We start from the raw sequence: 15,797 nt of genomic DNA on the forward strand, positions 1-15,797 counted from the left end.
TTGTGGTTTTGTTCCATTTTGATCTTTTTAGTCTTAATATCGTTCTTGTTGCATTCAGCATTCATCTTAATACATGAATTGTGGTTAGATCCATTACCCCTGTCGTGGTATAATATTGCTTTTGTTTGCACGGTACATCAGGGCCTGTGATGGTGGGAATATGTTCTAAGCAGAAAATGCTTGTGTTATGATGTTGGCGTTGTCTGTGCATGCTCTTCCACCCCAAAGTCAATGTCTTCTTTAGTAGAGGAACGTAAATCACGGGAAGCGCAGGTTACTAAGATGTTATCCTTGGCTTCCAGCCCTGCTCAATTGAGAGAGCTCTATGCACTGGGCTGGACCTGCTGTCCCTGATCAATATTTGCTAGTTTGTTATGATGTGGGTGGTAGCACAGCACAACCTCCAGGCGGAGAGTGGACCAGTCGCAGAAAGTAAGTAAGGATGCAGCAGGAGACGTAGGCCGTGTGGGTCAAGGATAGGAAGACATTGGCAGACTGCACATGTCTGATGGTCCTTTTTGTGGTGCGATGTCAAATTGTTGGTTGTCGAATTCCCACAGTGCGTAGCCGTATTTACAAGTGCCTCGAAGCTGTATTAACAGTCTGACATGTTCGCTTTTCAGACAAAAGACGATGATGAGCCGGAAAACAAGCAGTTCATAGAAGAGGGGGAAGAAGAAGGCGATATCAAGCACAGGTACTATTATTGTTTTTATCCTTTGTGTAAGAGTTTTGAAATCTTGACTGTTAAAGGAAAATCAAAGACATTTTCTCTGAACTTTAAGCCGAAATAGAGGAATTTCATATTATGCAGACTCAAGCACCCATGTATAGTTGAAAGTATTCTTTTGTGGTGTGCCACATTCCTTAATAATTTGATTTGGCCATTCTAAAGTTCTCAGTTACGCCAGGGCCGTATTGCAGTCCATCGTTACTTTGCACTCCATGCCACCTCAGTTTGGGCCCAGTCATATGCAACTGAGTCTAGACCCCGATGCAGTAGGAGCAATCTAATTTCACCCCGATTGGTGCTCGTCAGTCACTCTGGTGGCACAGTGTGCACAGGACCCAGGTCTGGGCATACCCGTCCCACTTAGGGTGTTGTACTGAAGTATTCAAAGAGTGATGGGTGTAATACTTGAATTAATCTCAGTCACAGGAAATTACTGGGTGCCACATCCCAGTCCATTGTTAATTTGCACACACCACCTCAGTTTTGACCCAGTCATATGCAAATCAATCTTGACCCTACTCCAATCGGAGCACTCCAGCCCGAACTGCCGGCCAACTGTCAGAAAACGCTAAGTATTACTAATTGCATCATAGTCTTTATTCGAATTAAAAAAAATCCATATAAGACACAAACATATACAACAATAGACAACAGTAAAAATCCCCTGTACAATACATACTAATTGCAGTTTTACAGCACTATCTTGGACACAACCTGGAAGTGAATGATGCTTATCTAGGAAAGATGAATGTATGAGGCCGAGTGATGACAATACATTGTTAAATCTTTCATTTAAGGAACTTTAGTTTACGCCAATCAGCTTAATTTCACTGTCGTTGCTTCGCTGCCTCTATTTGCAATTGGGTAGGTGAGTTATGAGTTACAGTCAGGGCCAGGGTAATTATGTGACAATGGAGAACCATATTATGCGTCAGGATTGACTGTTATATGACACTAAAAAGCAAATTATGTGGCATAATGCCAGCCATTCTCTGCTGGTGTTATTTTGCCATTGCAACATGCATTAATGCTGTCTGGTCAAAAGTTTCACCTCGTTAGTACCAGTTAAAAATTGATTAAAACATTTAGCAGCTGATAGGCAATAGTTAACCTTGACAGTCTGCTACTACGCAGCACCACTTGAGTCGCTTCTTGAGTAACTTCTGGTCCATTTGATCTAGAACATTTTTTCTTTAATCTGCAAATTATGCTGCAGGTGGTAGTTTATGTGGCAAATCGATAATTAAGCGGAAACACATCCTGGCTAGAGAATCTCATCATTCCAGTGGCCCTACTTACAGTAGATGGCTGTAATAAGGCGACCCAATCACACCGATCTTCGGACTATCTCACTTCTCCACCCCTCTGGTGTTGTAATCCATCGGTATCAGTAGCCCATACCTGCTAAGCACTTTGATTTTATGTTCAAGCCTTTACATGTCTAACTATGTCATTATTCAGTTGACATCTGTGGGTTATGCTGCTGTGACTACATATAAGAATGATCCCTGTCTGAAAAATAAATAAGTTAATTACATGTGGCTATATCTTCACATAAAACAGTATCGGACACTTTGGGCCAGGATTAAAAAAACGTGTTTAACTGTCTTAGATGTACGTGTTTTCATGTATTAACCTAAATGAAAGATCTTGTCAAACTTAAGTTGCGTTTGCAGAGTTTTTTTCCAGTGGAACGCATTGCAGCATGCAGCAGGTATGTGACAGGAGACTGACGCCTTCGCACAGGTGACTCTGCCCTCCTCCATCCTGGGTGGAAATGCAGGGTGAAGCCAAGGGCGTAGTTATCAATAGTGCAGTGGCACTAAAATCCAGGGACGTGAGGGCCAATTTACTCCAAATAGTAACTTTAAAAAAAGCAATTTGTGTTGTTTTCCATTGGGTACAATTCAAACAAACCTATGTCCAGTCAGCCTCTTACATATTAATTTAAATCCTAGCCGTTAATTAGGCAGTACTTTTACATCAATTATTTTGCTAAATGTCTTCGTTTTCTTTACATTTCCTTATGCAGGAGTGGTTTTTAGGAAATCATTGGATTACTCCTGATAGGACGCATTTTAATACAACGCTTTCCGGCACAATGTTTGTCTCCTATAGCGTATCCTCATTCTCCCGTACCTCAATGATAGTTTGAACGTATGGGGGCATTATTCCCTATTGTATGTCTTACACCATTTAGCCCATATTGTTTTAATTCCCTTGGGCAGCCTCTAATATTGTAAATGTTTTTCTCTGCTGACATCCTCTGTATTTGTGAGCTACTCACTGTAAGTTGGCTCCATTCTCCCTCGCCAGAGTCTGGCAATGTTCTATCAAGGAAACTCCAAGCAGTGTCACATGGCCACTTTTTGTTGTTGGAGGATGACTGCTCACCCCATGTTCGCAATAACATGATTTCAACATTCCTTTCAATTTGTGTTTCTATTTCATTTAGTAGCTTCGCAATTTTCCACCAATATCTATGGTTTGAGGATGCTTCCTCCATGTTTTGAATAAGGTTCTGCCCAGGCCACATTCCCTCAGTAGTACGCTATACTCCTACTGCAGTACGTTCAGTGTAGTATAGTAATAGTTATAAACAGACACTGGCCTAATTGCCCTTTTTTTTCGTACCCACTTGGTGTCTTCCCATTCCTCCTCTTCTAGCTGGCCAAGCCTCTTTACCACGTCTCTTTTACCTACTTTAATTGTAACAACGAATTGTTCATAATAATAATAATAATAATAAAGCAGCTTATAAAGCACATAGCTCCTCCCAAAGGAGTGTCCCAGCGCCAAGGTCAGACACACCAACGACAGCTCCAAGCACGAGAACCAGCCGACAGCTAGTTCCCAAACAGCCAGGATTTTAGATTTTCCCGTAGCAGACGTTCCGTCTCCGAGTGCCTTAACTGCAGAGGGAGAGAGTTCCACAGCCTGGGTGCCAGATAGCGAAAGGAGCTCCCACCCATACACGCTTTCTTTACCCTCTGGACCTGGGCTAACCACGCCCAGAGGACCTGAGATGTCTCAAAGGGTTAATATGGCGTGAGAAGAGGGTGCAAATTGGTTGCGTCGGTCCTCCTGAAAATCCTATAGCAGTAGCAAAGGGCCTTAAAAGCAACACGCTTCTTCACTGGGAGCCAGTGAAGTTTAAGAAGTGCGGGCCCAAAGAAGCCTGTTCAGGAAGTTTTAACAGCAGTCAAGCTGCCGAATTCTGAGCCCGTTGGAACCTCAGAAGCCGTCATTGAGAAGCACCCAGATACAAAACATTACAGTAATCCAGCCGTGAGCTGACCAGGGCTTGGATCACTGTCTTCAGCGTTATATACCTGTGCTCTGTCTCTTTTCTTCAGTGGTTCCGTCAGGACTCTGTTTCCTATTGGGCATATATCCTGCACCTCTACCAATTCTTCTTTGTACCTACCCTAGAGGATGTTTTTAACTACACAACCAGGGGTTGGGTGGGAGAAATGTCTTGCCTGTATTAGGGTCCATGGTGCTCTGGCTATGCTGCTGGGTCCAGCAAGGGATCGGCATTTTAAGTGTGTTTTAGAAACATAACAAGAGAAAGCATAGTGCTTGTTCAGGGTTTTCTTCCCAGGTAAGGGATGTAAGATATGAGTGACCCTCACTGACCCGAATCCACCTTTAAAGCTGTCGGAGCTATAAGTGTCATAGGTGGGAAACCACACCAGGCACTTTATGCACCTCCTTGCGAATCGACCAGCCGAGCACAAAGCATGAACTGATCAACACTACCTGTTGCTTGCAGGCAGGAAAGAAATGTCTATTAGTCATGAGCCAAAGGCTAACAACGCAAAAATATCCATGGACAACCTACTGCCCTCTGTGTTCACCCCTAGGCCCCAGCTTGTTGCTTTTCTTGATGTACAACTGATGGGCCCATTTGGTGAAGTAAGGAGTCGTCGCTCAAGTGAGGGTTCTGATGGCATATGATCCTTGTTGTACATAACTCAACACAGTTTGTATGACCAAAGCAGTACAATTAAGTAACCTGGTAAACAAAGGTTGTGGAGCAACTGATGCACAGCTTTGACTAAAAGGGGTGAAAAGGTCTCTTGTCCGTCGCAACCATGTCTGTGAAATGCTATTTTCAAACGTGAAATTAAGCTGACCATTTCCTACGACTTCAAAACCGTGCTGGAGACAATCACGTGATAACTGGAGGTGGCTCCTGCACTTGTAATTCTCGTCGCAGGTGGATGAATGCAGGCTAGTTACTGAGTGAGTGGAACTGGTGTTTTGGGGCCTGCTAGCAAGGAGGTAGTCTAGTGGTCTCAGAATGATTTGTCCCTGGCTGATATGGCACTTCGGTGTACGGCCCACCAAGAGGCCTTGCTCCTAAGGACCAACCTTGCAATAGCCCTGAAATGCATGAGCTGCTTGTTGTCCATCTGTGTCTAGCTGGCAGTGCGAAAATATTTCAGCCCCCTGTCGCGGTTTCCTATTCCTTCTTTTCCTCCGGGGATGAAGAGCAGTGATCTAGCCAGTCCCTGTGGGCTTGAGCAGAAAAAGTCCAATGAGGATCAATGGGCTTCTCACCTGGGCTCCCTCTCCAGGGTATAGAAGCTTCAGTGTCTTCAGGATCTTCTTCCTACCTGTTTTGTGGAAAGTCCCTGGCAAACCTAATTGGCCATCCTCACCCACAAGCCAATGACTGGCAGTTAGTCCATTGTTCATGTAACCTGCTCAATCAGTTGCTGAGGCCTAGCTGTACATGGGCTTCCATGATGCCGGGGCTCAGTAATTCCTATAATCTACTCTTAGATCAGCTTTGCCGCTGCAGGTGTCTTGGGCCCTGTAGTGCTGAATGGCATGATCTACTTTCTACCTGTGGGCAATCACTGGACCAACTGATAGCCCTGCACTAACTGCGAAATCTTCTCAATCCCACGGATAGTGCAGGGCTATCCAGTGTCTTATTTGAGGCATTAGCTCCAGGCATGGGTGCAGCTATCAACAGTGTAGCTGATGCTGTGCCTCTGAGGCCTAAGGGTGTGAAGTACTCACTGCGTCCCATATATGGCAGTCTTTTCTAATACAAGCTGTAGGTCAGGAAGGCGATTTTACTTCCTTGCATTAGGGCCCACGGCATGCTTGCTAAATCTCTATAAAGTAAAGTAAATTAGGAAGGCAGTTTTATACAGGCCCATCCATGTACGTATGTGGCTACCCATAAACCCATTTTGTAGGTGAGGCTTTTGGGACCCCTTTAGATGTCTCGGCGTCATCAATTGGTATGTTAAATTGTCATTCATATTTTGCTTCCACTCACCACAATAAATAGCATGGGGCAACGGGTCAGCCCACTTTACCATTGGCTTCCTTAGGTTTGAGTGACTGTACAAAACCTGTGCAGATTGTTATAAAAATATTTTCTTTCGCTTGAGTGACAAAGCTGGTTCAGGATGTACTTATTTGATTAATTTTATTATATTAATTTGAAATACAACCTATGTATTTTGCCTTCACTTTGCGTAGTCAGTTAGATTGTTTGTTTTCTGTTTCTTTTTTAATGTTTTGTCATAAAGTGCATTGCTGCCACCTGCAATTTGAGCACTTGGGTAGGGGGCGATTCATTATTGTGCACTTCACTGACAATAATAACAGATTGCATGGCGTTACTGAAAAACTTGTTTTTTGAAAAACATTATTAGTGAAATAGCAATATTATTGAATATTTGTTACATGTAACATTTTAGTGCGTGCATAAGTTCCCTATGTATAGAGGTTATCTTGTGTACTTTTTAGGTCTCGCCTGTCTCTTCAGGACCTTTTGTTTTCTAACAGGCTCAGAGGCGGGCCATTGATTACTATTGGTTGTCTTCATTTTCATTCTCATTCCCTTGCTTTTTATTGGCCAGCTGCCATAGATGGCCTTCCTCTTTCTATGTTTGTCCCTCTCCTGGAGAATGGACGCCTTCCTTGTGTCTTTCCAGGCAAATCTTTTTAGGAGCTACTTTGTTGTTTGTCTTCACCACTCTGAGAGTGTGCCTTTTTGAGTTGTTCTCCTGCCCTCCGACCCTCTGTTGTTTGTCTTCTTGCTCCCAGCTCCTCCCTTTCACCCTCTGTGGTCTTCAGCTTACCCCCAGCCCCTCCTTACGCTGTCAACGTTCTTGCTCCCAGGCACTCCCTCCTTCTCTTAATGGTCTTTGTCTACCTGGATTCGCCCTCTATCCTTCTGTGCCGCCTCCTGCCCCTCCTTATTCCCTGTCACCTCCCGCTACCTGCCTCTCTTTGTTTGGCCTCCTGCCACCCCCCTCTCCGTGTTGCATCCCAACTCACAATAAACAAAGAAAAACACCCTATAATGCACCCAGTGCTGGCCCTGTCATAGCTCTTTTTTCCCCACAACCTCCCTTGTCCGTGTTGCCCCCCCCTTACACACATGTCCTCCCTCCCTCCCTCCATGTTCTTGTCCACTGGCCCACCCACCAGTAAAAAAAAAAGAAGTGCTGTGATGTGGCTAGTGCTGACGGCATAATAGCGTTTTTTCCCCTCACTTTCAGCCATGCTGCACGGCAAGGCTACAAAAAATTTGACTAAGCCAACAGCTGTTTCATAGAAGAGACCTACTGGCTTTGCAAATGCTTGTTTATGAAGGGTCGTTGATGAAGAGGGGAGAGAGGTCATCTCCGTGGAATTTGCTGCATTTGCGTTACTTTCTTAGGACCCCTGTTACAGATTCGACCCTTTCACATAAGCTGTTCAGTGCAAAATAAATGGAAGTCTTTGCAAATAAAGCAGTAAAAACAAATAACATTTTTCTTTTACTCATTTTTTATACCATGAAACAACATTTTCTAAATTATCAAAAGGAAAGCGTAATCCACCTTGGTAGATGATCCAAGAGGTAAAGCAAAGAAAAGCAAAATATATTCTGAAAAGAGTGCGTCTTGAGGTAGAAATGTATCTGCAGATGACTGTAGTTCCCATGAACGGCGAAGACGTCACTGAAATAAGAGAGATTACTATGATACACGTTGTTGGATCCCAGCCCATTTATTTTCTCCTTCTTTTTCTCTATTTTTTGTACTTACAAGTTTGTGTTCCACTTTCCTACACATAGTAGTAGTAATTTTATCCGACCAATTATTGATCATTCACATTAAAAAAAAAAACATTCGAAATAGTTTCTTAAAAGCATTATACATTAATATAAAACAACAGTGAAAATTAAAAATAAAAACATTTCATATTTCATCATAATACAATATTTCTCCGCTCACCCCGAAAGTACTTCTGGATGCCAGCTGACCAGTGGGCTGATGTTTCAAGGCAAGTTGATCAACAACAACGCGGATCAATTTACCACACAGGTAAGATTTCGCTTGGACGTAGGGTCACTCTTGTGCAGCGTAGCTGAACAACATCACAAGGGTGGGAACCAATGTTCCCACTAATTTTTTTCCTCTGTGTGCGGCAGTGTGGGGTCTCTGTGCGCTGCAACCATGGCTATGTGCGCCAGGAACCAGACCGTGCGTGTGTGCAGCGCCAAATAGCACTTCAAACGTTTGCTTAAAACCCTAGCAGCCCAGCTCTGTTAAGAAGAGACATTTTATTCCTCTGTCTCATGTAACATTTCCTATACGTTGATTTACACACTATGATTCAGTGTCTCTGTGTAATGTGTATGCAATGTAAAGTGCCTAACACCTTACACTGGTATAAGTGGCGCTATTAAACAAAATAAATATGAAAGAGAGAGGGTTTATGTAGACTTGAGGGTCACTGTTAAAGGTTGGTAATGAGAGTATCTGTGGCGGAGGTGGTCATTGGGGTGCCAACAAACATTGTCACACCAGGCGCCACGAGCACTATTGTCGGCCCTGTTCAAATGGCACTAATAATTATAGTGACATTATGAAAACATCCCACATTGCAATTTGAAACCTTGGCAGCTATGTTGCTGCATTTCTTTTCTTAATTGGGTTGGGCTGTGGGGTGTTTGTGTGCATTTGTTAAGGTTTTCGTGTTCATTGCAGCTCATGATGGGTGCTGCGATTAACATGAAAACTTGAACAAATGCACAGGGACATCTTAAGGATTTTGAGTGCCCTTGGCCAAACTTATTTCGGGGGCCACAGATTAGAACAGCTTTGGATTTATGATCCAATTTCAGCTTTGTCATGTCCTTTTTGGCCAGGTCACCGACACTGCAGAGGCACAATGGTCCAAATTCTAAATGTGCTTACATCTAATATTCAGGGATAGTGGTATGCGTTTTCAAAATTGTAACATAGCCTGAAGGAAAAGGAGAGCAGGCTAGTGAGAAATAGGATTTAGTGGCGGAGAAAGGGGGAGAGAGGAACAAAGTAGAAAAAAAGTGAGGGCGCAAAGATGAGTAATGGGGAAGGGGTAATCGAAAAATTGGTAAGAGAGGGACAGAAAGAGAAAGGCAGCCAGAGGCTTTGGAGAACTGGGAGAACGGAGAATGGAAAACCGGTAAGAGAGAAAGCAAAGAACAGGCAGTGAGAGGGAAATGGAGACAAGAATGGGATGGGGAGAAGGGGAAAGTGGGTAAAAGTGGAGGAGGAAGAAAAAGAAGAGAAGGAGACTGCAAGAGCAGCTGGGGAGTGGAAGAAAAAAGGACAAAAGATATGTCAGAGAAGACAGCGAGGGTGGTGTGGCAATGCTTCAGAAGTAGCGTCTCTGCATATCGACGTTGGGGGGGTTCTATAAGGAGCCTTTTTCGCCAACTTGTCATTTCTAAACGCTTTCTCTATGTAACCGTGTTCACCTGAACGAACTAGAAGGGTGGAAGGCTGGTTAGACCTTGCCAAGATTTTTAATCTTGCCAAGGTGCAGGTCTGAGCAGATGGCAGCTGCAAGTGTGTAAATGACTGATCCATCTGTCGGGAGTATTTTCTTCACTAACACTTGCTTCTTCTTCTTGAAACTCAGGGGCAACAACATTGTCATGGTGTCACCAGGGCTTTAAGTGGAATCTTTTTCAATATTATAGAAAAGCCATAGTTGCTGCTTATTTATCTCATGCAACTAACAACCACTGACAAAGTCAATAGTCCGACTTGTTGTAGGTATGATATTACTTGTATACTATATCTGGATGCAATGACAGAAACAGGAAAATACAAGTTGGGGGGCACACTATGCCAAGCACAGAAAAGTTTAAAAAGTCACACAATCACCCCGCAGCCCAGCTCAATTAAGAAGAGCAATATAGCAAGTCTACAAACACGGCGTGTGCTTTACATGCCATGTTTGTAGAGTTGCTGCATTTCTTTTCTTAATAGAGCGCAGCTGCAGGGTGATTGTGTGCTCTTGTTAAAGTTTTCGGGTTAATCGCAGCACTCATCTGGAGCTGCAATTAAAAAGAAACTCTGTTTTATGCCCTGGCACAGGCAGTCTGTTTTTTCCAGACTGCAGTGACACTAGGCACATCGATGTGCGCGTGCTCACACTGCTCACTTCTCACTAGTTGAGAAGTTATGGCATGACGTCATGCTAGGTGAGCCTTGTAGGTAGGGTGACCAGGAGTCCCGGATTTGTCTGGACCGTTCCGGTTTTTCAACAGTTGTCCCGGCAGATTTCGGTAAAAGTGGCTCATGTCCCGGATTTTTGGGAGGGTGAACTAAAAACAGTGAGAGGCATTTTTTAGGTGTTCCAAAACAGGGCTAGTAAGCAGCTGTTATATAAGTAAGCAGTTTAATTAACAGGCATGATGCTGGTTTTAAAAATTACATTTTATTTATTTTCTTAGTGCCTGTTCTGTGTTGTCTGTTATTATTTGCTACTTTATTGATGTACATTTGTAGTCCTTCCTATAATTTTTGTGAAATGTCCCAGTTTTTGGGTGGCACAATCTAGTCACCTTACTTGTAGGGGAAGGGAAATCCTTTAAAGAGAGTCATTTTCTCTCTGGATTTCCCTTCTCTTTTTGAAACTCAAGAGCAGCAACATTGGCGTGGTGTCACCAGGGCTTTAAGTTGAAGCTTTTTCAATGTTACATACAAGCCATAGTTGCTGCTTATTTATCTTATGCAACTAACAACCATTGACAAAACCAATAGTCCTGACTTGATGGCATGATTTTACTTGTTGTATCATAAAACTGGATGCAATGACAGAAACAGAAAAATATAAGTCGGGCGGCACACTGTTCTAAGTACAGATTTTTAGCTTATGTGTCTTAAGCCATGCTCCTAATTACACTGGCAGCGCCCCTTTGAAAATATTCCATACTTCTTTTGCATTGAGGGATTTCAAAAGAGATCTTGATACTTCATATCAGGTGCCTTAATATTTGGGTGTACATATTTACGTTTGACAGGTTATGTATGACAAGTTATTTGAATGTTCAAGCAGCTCGAAAGTAGAAACACATAGGAATCATTGTTTGTGTTTAATGTCACACATTCCAAGGACTTTCTTAGTAAGGACATTAGAGGGAAACTTTGCTCTAGATATTTATTTTAAAATGGATTTTAAACACTTTTTGTTTGTGGCGTTAAATAGCTCGCTTTTAACACCGTCCTGGCCATCTTTGTGATCTGTGGGATCCTCCTGTGTAAGAATCTGGGAGGAGAGCTCATCTTGCGTATTGGTGTAGGTGGCAGTTTAAAAAAACAGCTAATCAATAACGGAATCAAAAATTGAAGTTATTCTACATTTAAAGTATTGTTCTTCTGGCAAGTAGATTTGTGTTGTGCTGCAGCGCTTAGAGTTGCTACCTTCACCCTCTCCATATGAGTTCTTATTCCGTTTTCTCAATGTCCTACTCTGTACCTCGGGGAAACGTATATTTGCCATTCTGGGGTGAGATGTAGCCCAGCTCTGTTAAGAGAAATTCAGCAAGTCTACAAACATGACGTGTGCTTTTCACGCCGTGTTTGTAGAGTTGCTGCATTTCTTTTCTTAACAGAGCTGGGCTGTGGGGTGATTGTGTGACTTTATTAAAGATTTCAGGTTAATCGCAGCGCCCGTCTGGAGCTGCAATTAACCTGAAAACTTTAACAAAGTCACACAATCAACCCACAGCCCAGCTCTCGTAGGAAGAGAAATTCAGCAAGTCTACAAATACGACGTGTGCTTTTCATGCCGTGTTTGTAGACTTGCTGAATTTCTTTTCTTAATAGAGCGCCGCAGCTGCAGGGTGATGGGCAGATTGTGTGCTTTTGTTTAAAGTATTCATGTTCATTGCAGCTCGTGACGGCGCTGCAATTAACATGAATACTTAAACAAAAGCACACAGTATGCACCGCAGCCTGAAAGAAACACCCGTTTTTCGAGCCGCTCGCTTTTTAAAAGCAGCGGCGCGAACGTTCTCGTTTGATGTGCTGTGTGTGTGCGCGCTCCACCCACAGCACTGCCCGCTACATGTAACAGAGGTGCGCGCACGCTCATGCGCGCACGTTATTGGGAACAGTGGTGGGAACACCCAACTGCTACCTGCTCAGCGGTTCTCGATCGTCGCCATTGAAAACAAGCATTAAAAATGCAATAGGTCTCGCCTTTCATTAAGTTAAAGCCATTTGCTTTGCTATACAATACCATTAGCAAAGCAAATGGCTTTAACTTAATTAAAGGCGAAACCTATTGTATTTTCAATGCTTGTTTTCTATTTAAAGCACTGCCAGAGACATCGGCAGCAACGAGCATCAAATTACTAAAACGTTTCCAAACAACGTCACAGAGTACTGTGGCTAGGCACCACCTCCCCGCCTCCGGAATCATGAAAATTATTTCTAGCTCGTTCGCTTTGTAAGTCCCGGCAACGCGCGACGTCACCCCCCCACCCTCGAGCTGCGCCTTTCCGGGGTCGATTTGGACATGTCCCAGGCTATTTAGGGAAAATATCCAAAACTGACTTTAGTTGTAAATATTTAGCCCATTAAAACATATAACTGTAAGCAGTGTTAAATCACGCAGCTAACCATTCACCTCGTTCGGCTTAACTACTAAATGTAAACGCTTAATACATAAATGCAATAACAACGAAACATAGTTTTCTCTCTGCAAACGGTGACTGTTCGTACTTCGCGCTGAAAGGATTTTGGCCCAGCTTCTTGCAGAGGCCGGCCTCTTCCCGTATCCTTCGGCGTCTCAGTGGCAGACAGTGGCCTCCGGAACAGTAGGATCCCCAGCCGGCTCCGGCACAGCCAGCCATGCTCTCCCGCCTCCTGAAGGAGCACCAGGCCAAGCAGAGCGAACGCCGGGACCTTCAGGGTAGGTCCACCGGCGCGGGGCCTAGTGTGTCCTCCGCATCCCCGGACTCGAGTAGCCTCGTCTCAGGGTTCCATGTGGCACTATTCTCGGCAGCGTTCTGTGCTTTGCTTCCTTCGCCGAGGCCTGTCACGGGCAGGACCCGTGACTTGATCTGAGCATTGAGGACCTTAACTGCGAGTCCACTAAGAAACAACTGTATTACGTGGCTGGCGAGAGTTGTTTTTATCCATTATAGTGATTTTCGTCCCTTGGTTGTCTTCTGTTCACCCCGGTGATGTTTATTTTGATTGCATGACCGCATTGAAAACAAGCGCTCGCCATGACATTTTTTTCCCCCTTTTTCTGCCGTCCCAGGCCTCGCCTGCTAAAAGGTTTCTTATCTTTATGGGGCCATGTGTTTGGCCCCATGAAGATAAGAAACCTTTTGCAGCAGAAGGAAGGCAGGCGAGGCCGTCCAAATGGGACGGCCGAAAAAGCCGAGCAAAAACGTCACCAGGAGCTCTTTTCCAATGGCTGGCCACCGTTTAGCATAAACGGTGACGCCAGCCAATGGAAAAGAGGTGTGGGGCTTAATGCCCTTTACTAAAAAATCCCCATATCATTAAATCTCGCCAGCGCGCAGCCTACGCCAGGAGAGACCTAAAAGGTAGAACAATGAGGCCAAACTAAGTTTTAAGTTCATTCCGTATCCAAGCTCTCTCATGCCAACATTCTAATTCATACTCCCCAAGGTTCTAAAGATGTACCATTGTTCTAGGCATTACAGGGTGGATGGGGCATACTATTAAATTACATTAAAACATTGTTGACCTATGCTTGCATTTAAATATAGGTGTTATATAAATGTATTGTAAAAAACGGTGGAAGATTATATAACACAACTATAAAAGACAATCACGTTAATTTCAAAGAGCTTATTAGCCATAAAATTATAATGGGTGACTAAAATCTTAGTCCTAATTCGACCAGTTACAGATTTTACGCAGTATAGTATATGTTAAAAAAATGCATTCTTATAAATAATGTTGTACCTCATCATTGGTGCAACCAACCATAAAATATTATATCATACTATAAACAGCTATAATGAACAATCACATTTGTACCAAACAGCTTAATGGTAGTACAAAAGAACTTCTATTGGGTAGGTAAAATCCTAATCCTAATGCACCAGGCATAAAGCAGCTATCTTGATATAGAAAACACTAGCCATTCGGTGGTATCAGATCTTTATACTCTCAAAGCTTCTACGGATCGTGTTATAGACAACAGCTGACCTATCGAGACTATCCATCTCTTTCTGGGCTTTGCATATGCAGGGCAGAAAAACATAAAATGATCTATGGATTTGGAACAGTAGCTACACTCAGAACAAGTTGAGGTTACAGTGGACTGCTTCCATTTGCTTTCACTAAGGTTCACAGGCAGCGTCCTATACCCGAATTGTGAATAAAGTGCAAAAGGAAATGGTGGTTCTATCTGATTCATAAATGACTCCAACAAAACGGAAAATGTAATGTCCAGGAACTGTTCAGTTAAAGTGGCAAGTACTAAAGAGTTATCACAAGAATCCTTAATGTGATCCCAGTACCTTGCTTTTAAAAGGGGTATCACGTCTTTTGTCATAGACTTGGGATCCTCACAGAGGTCCCTCAACTCTAATCTATACAATCATTGTTTGGCCTCCTTAAACCACTCAACTCGCCCAGCCGCTTTATCTAATGTTTGTACTTCGGCTACAGGTTCTTTAATGCGAATCTGGGTTTTGCTAGTCCATAGCCTCACCAAGAACAATTGTTCATTTTCGTAGAGACTTTTAGACACAACTATATCCCGAACCCCTGGACGGAATTGCACCAAATTTGGCAGAAAGGTGGCTCTTTGTCAAGAAAGAACCCTTTTTAAGGTCTCGCCTGACCCAGCGCATGCGCTGGTATGGCGAGACTTATTGAGGGGGCTCCAAAAAGTGCTACCAGGCCAGCCTAGAGCTACAGTGCATGTGCGCGGGCGCGCGCGGCGCGCTTTACCGCGATTACTTTCACTTTCGTGGCCGCACGGCCGCTTTGCATAGCCAATAGGTGTCGCTTTTGGGACCTTATAAGTATTTAGTTATGCAACTGTTGCATGGCTAAACACTTATAAGGTCCCAAAGGCGAGACCTGTTGGCTATGCCAATGCTTGTGTTATTTGGTGTAAATCTGTTCAGTAGTCTTTGAGAAATTAAAAAAAAACACATTTGTATATATAGGGGCGCTGATCCTCCTAGGATTTCACAGACCCCAAGCTGCAATGTGATTGGTTGCCAGCACTTCAACCTAATTCCCCAGTTCCCTTGTTTTCAGCTCTGGCCGTTATGCCACATCCTCACTTCCCTTCAAAGCTCCTCAGCTGTTTCTTCCTATCACTCCCACGTTTGTTCAGCAAGATTCCGCCAACACCAAACTAGCATTGGAAAAACCAATAGATCTCGTCGGTGCCTGAGCTATTGCCCTCATTAATGTGAATGTATTTTAGCTATGTTGTCTAGCAGCACATCTGCTGCTCATCATGGCTGAAAGTCACTGAAAAAAGCGCTATGATGCAGCGAGTGCAGGCCACGTCATAGAGCTTTTTTGTGTTAGGAGAGCCAGGACAATAAACTGAACATGGGGGCAAAAACACTTTGCGTTGGCTCAACATCCTGTGATTCTGGGCTTGCAGCCATGCTGAAGAGCAGATGTGGTGCTAGACAACATGGCTAAAAGACATTCACAATGATAAGGCCAATAGCTCGGGCATTGCCATGACCTATTGGCTTTGCCAACGCTTGTTGTAATTTGGTGTAAATCTATTAAGTAGTTTTGGAGTTAAT

At 43.6% G+C, this 15,797-nt stretch overlaps 1 protein-coding gene across 1 annotated transcript in view; it reads left to right on the forward strand.

Annotated features, from left to right (window-relative positions):
- CCDC12 (coiled-coil domain containing 12) overlaps positions 1–15,797 on the forward strand; it is a 384,158-nt gene that overhangs the window by 150,365 nt on the left and 217,996 nt on the right. The window contains exon 2 of the mRNA XM_085628558.1: positions 624–697. Within this exon, the coding sequence (XP_085484684.1) occupies positions 624–697 (74 nt within the window). The remainder of the gene's footprint in view (positions 1–623; positions 698–15,797) is intronic.

Source organism: Triturus cristatus, chromosome 10, assembly GCF_964204655.1.
Source record: "Triturus cristatus chromosome 10, aTriCri1.1, whole genome shotgun sequence".
In the NCBI taxonomy this organism is placed as follows: Eukaryota; Metazoa; Chordata; class Amphibia; order Caudata; family Salamandridae; genus Triturus; species Triturus cristatus.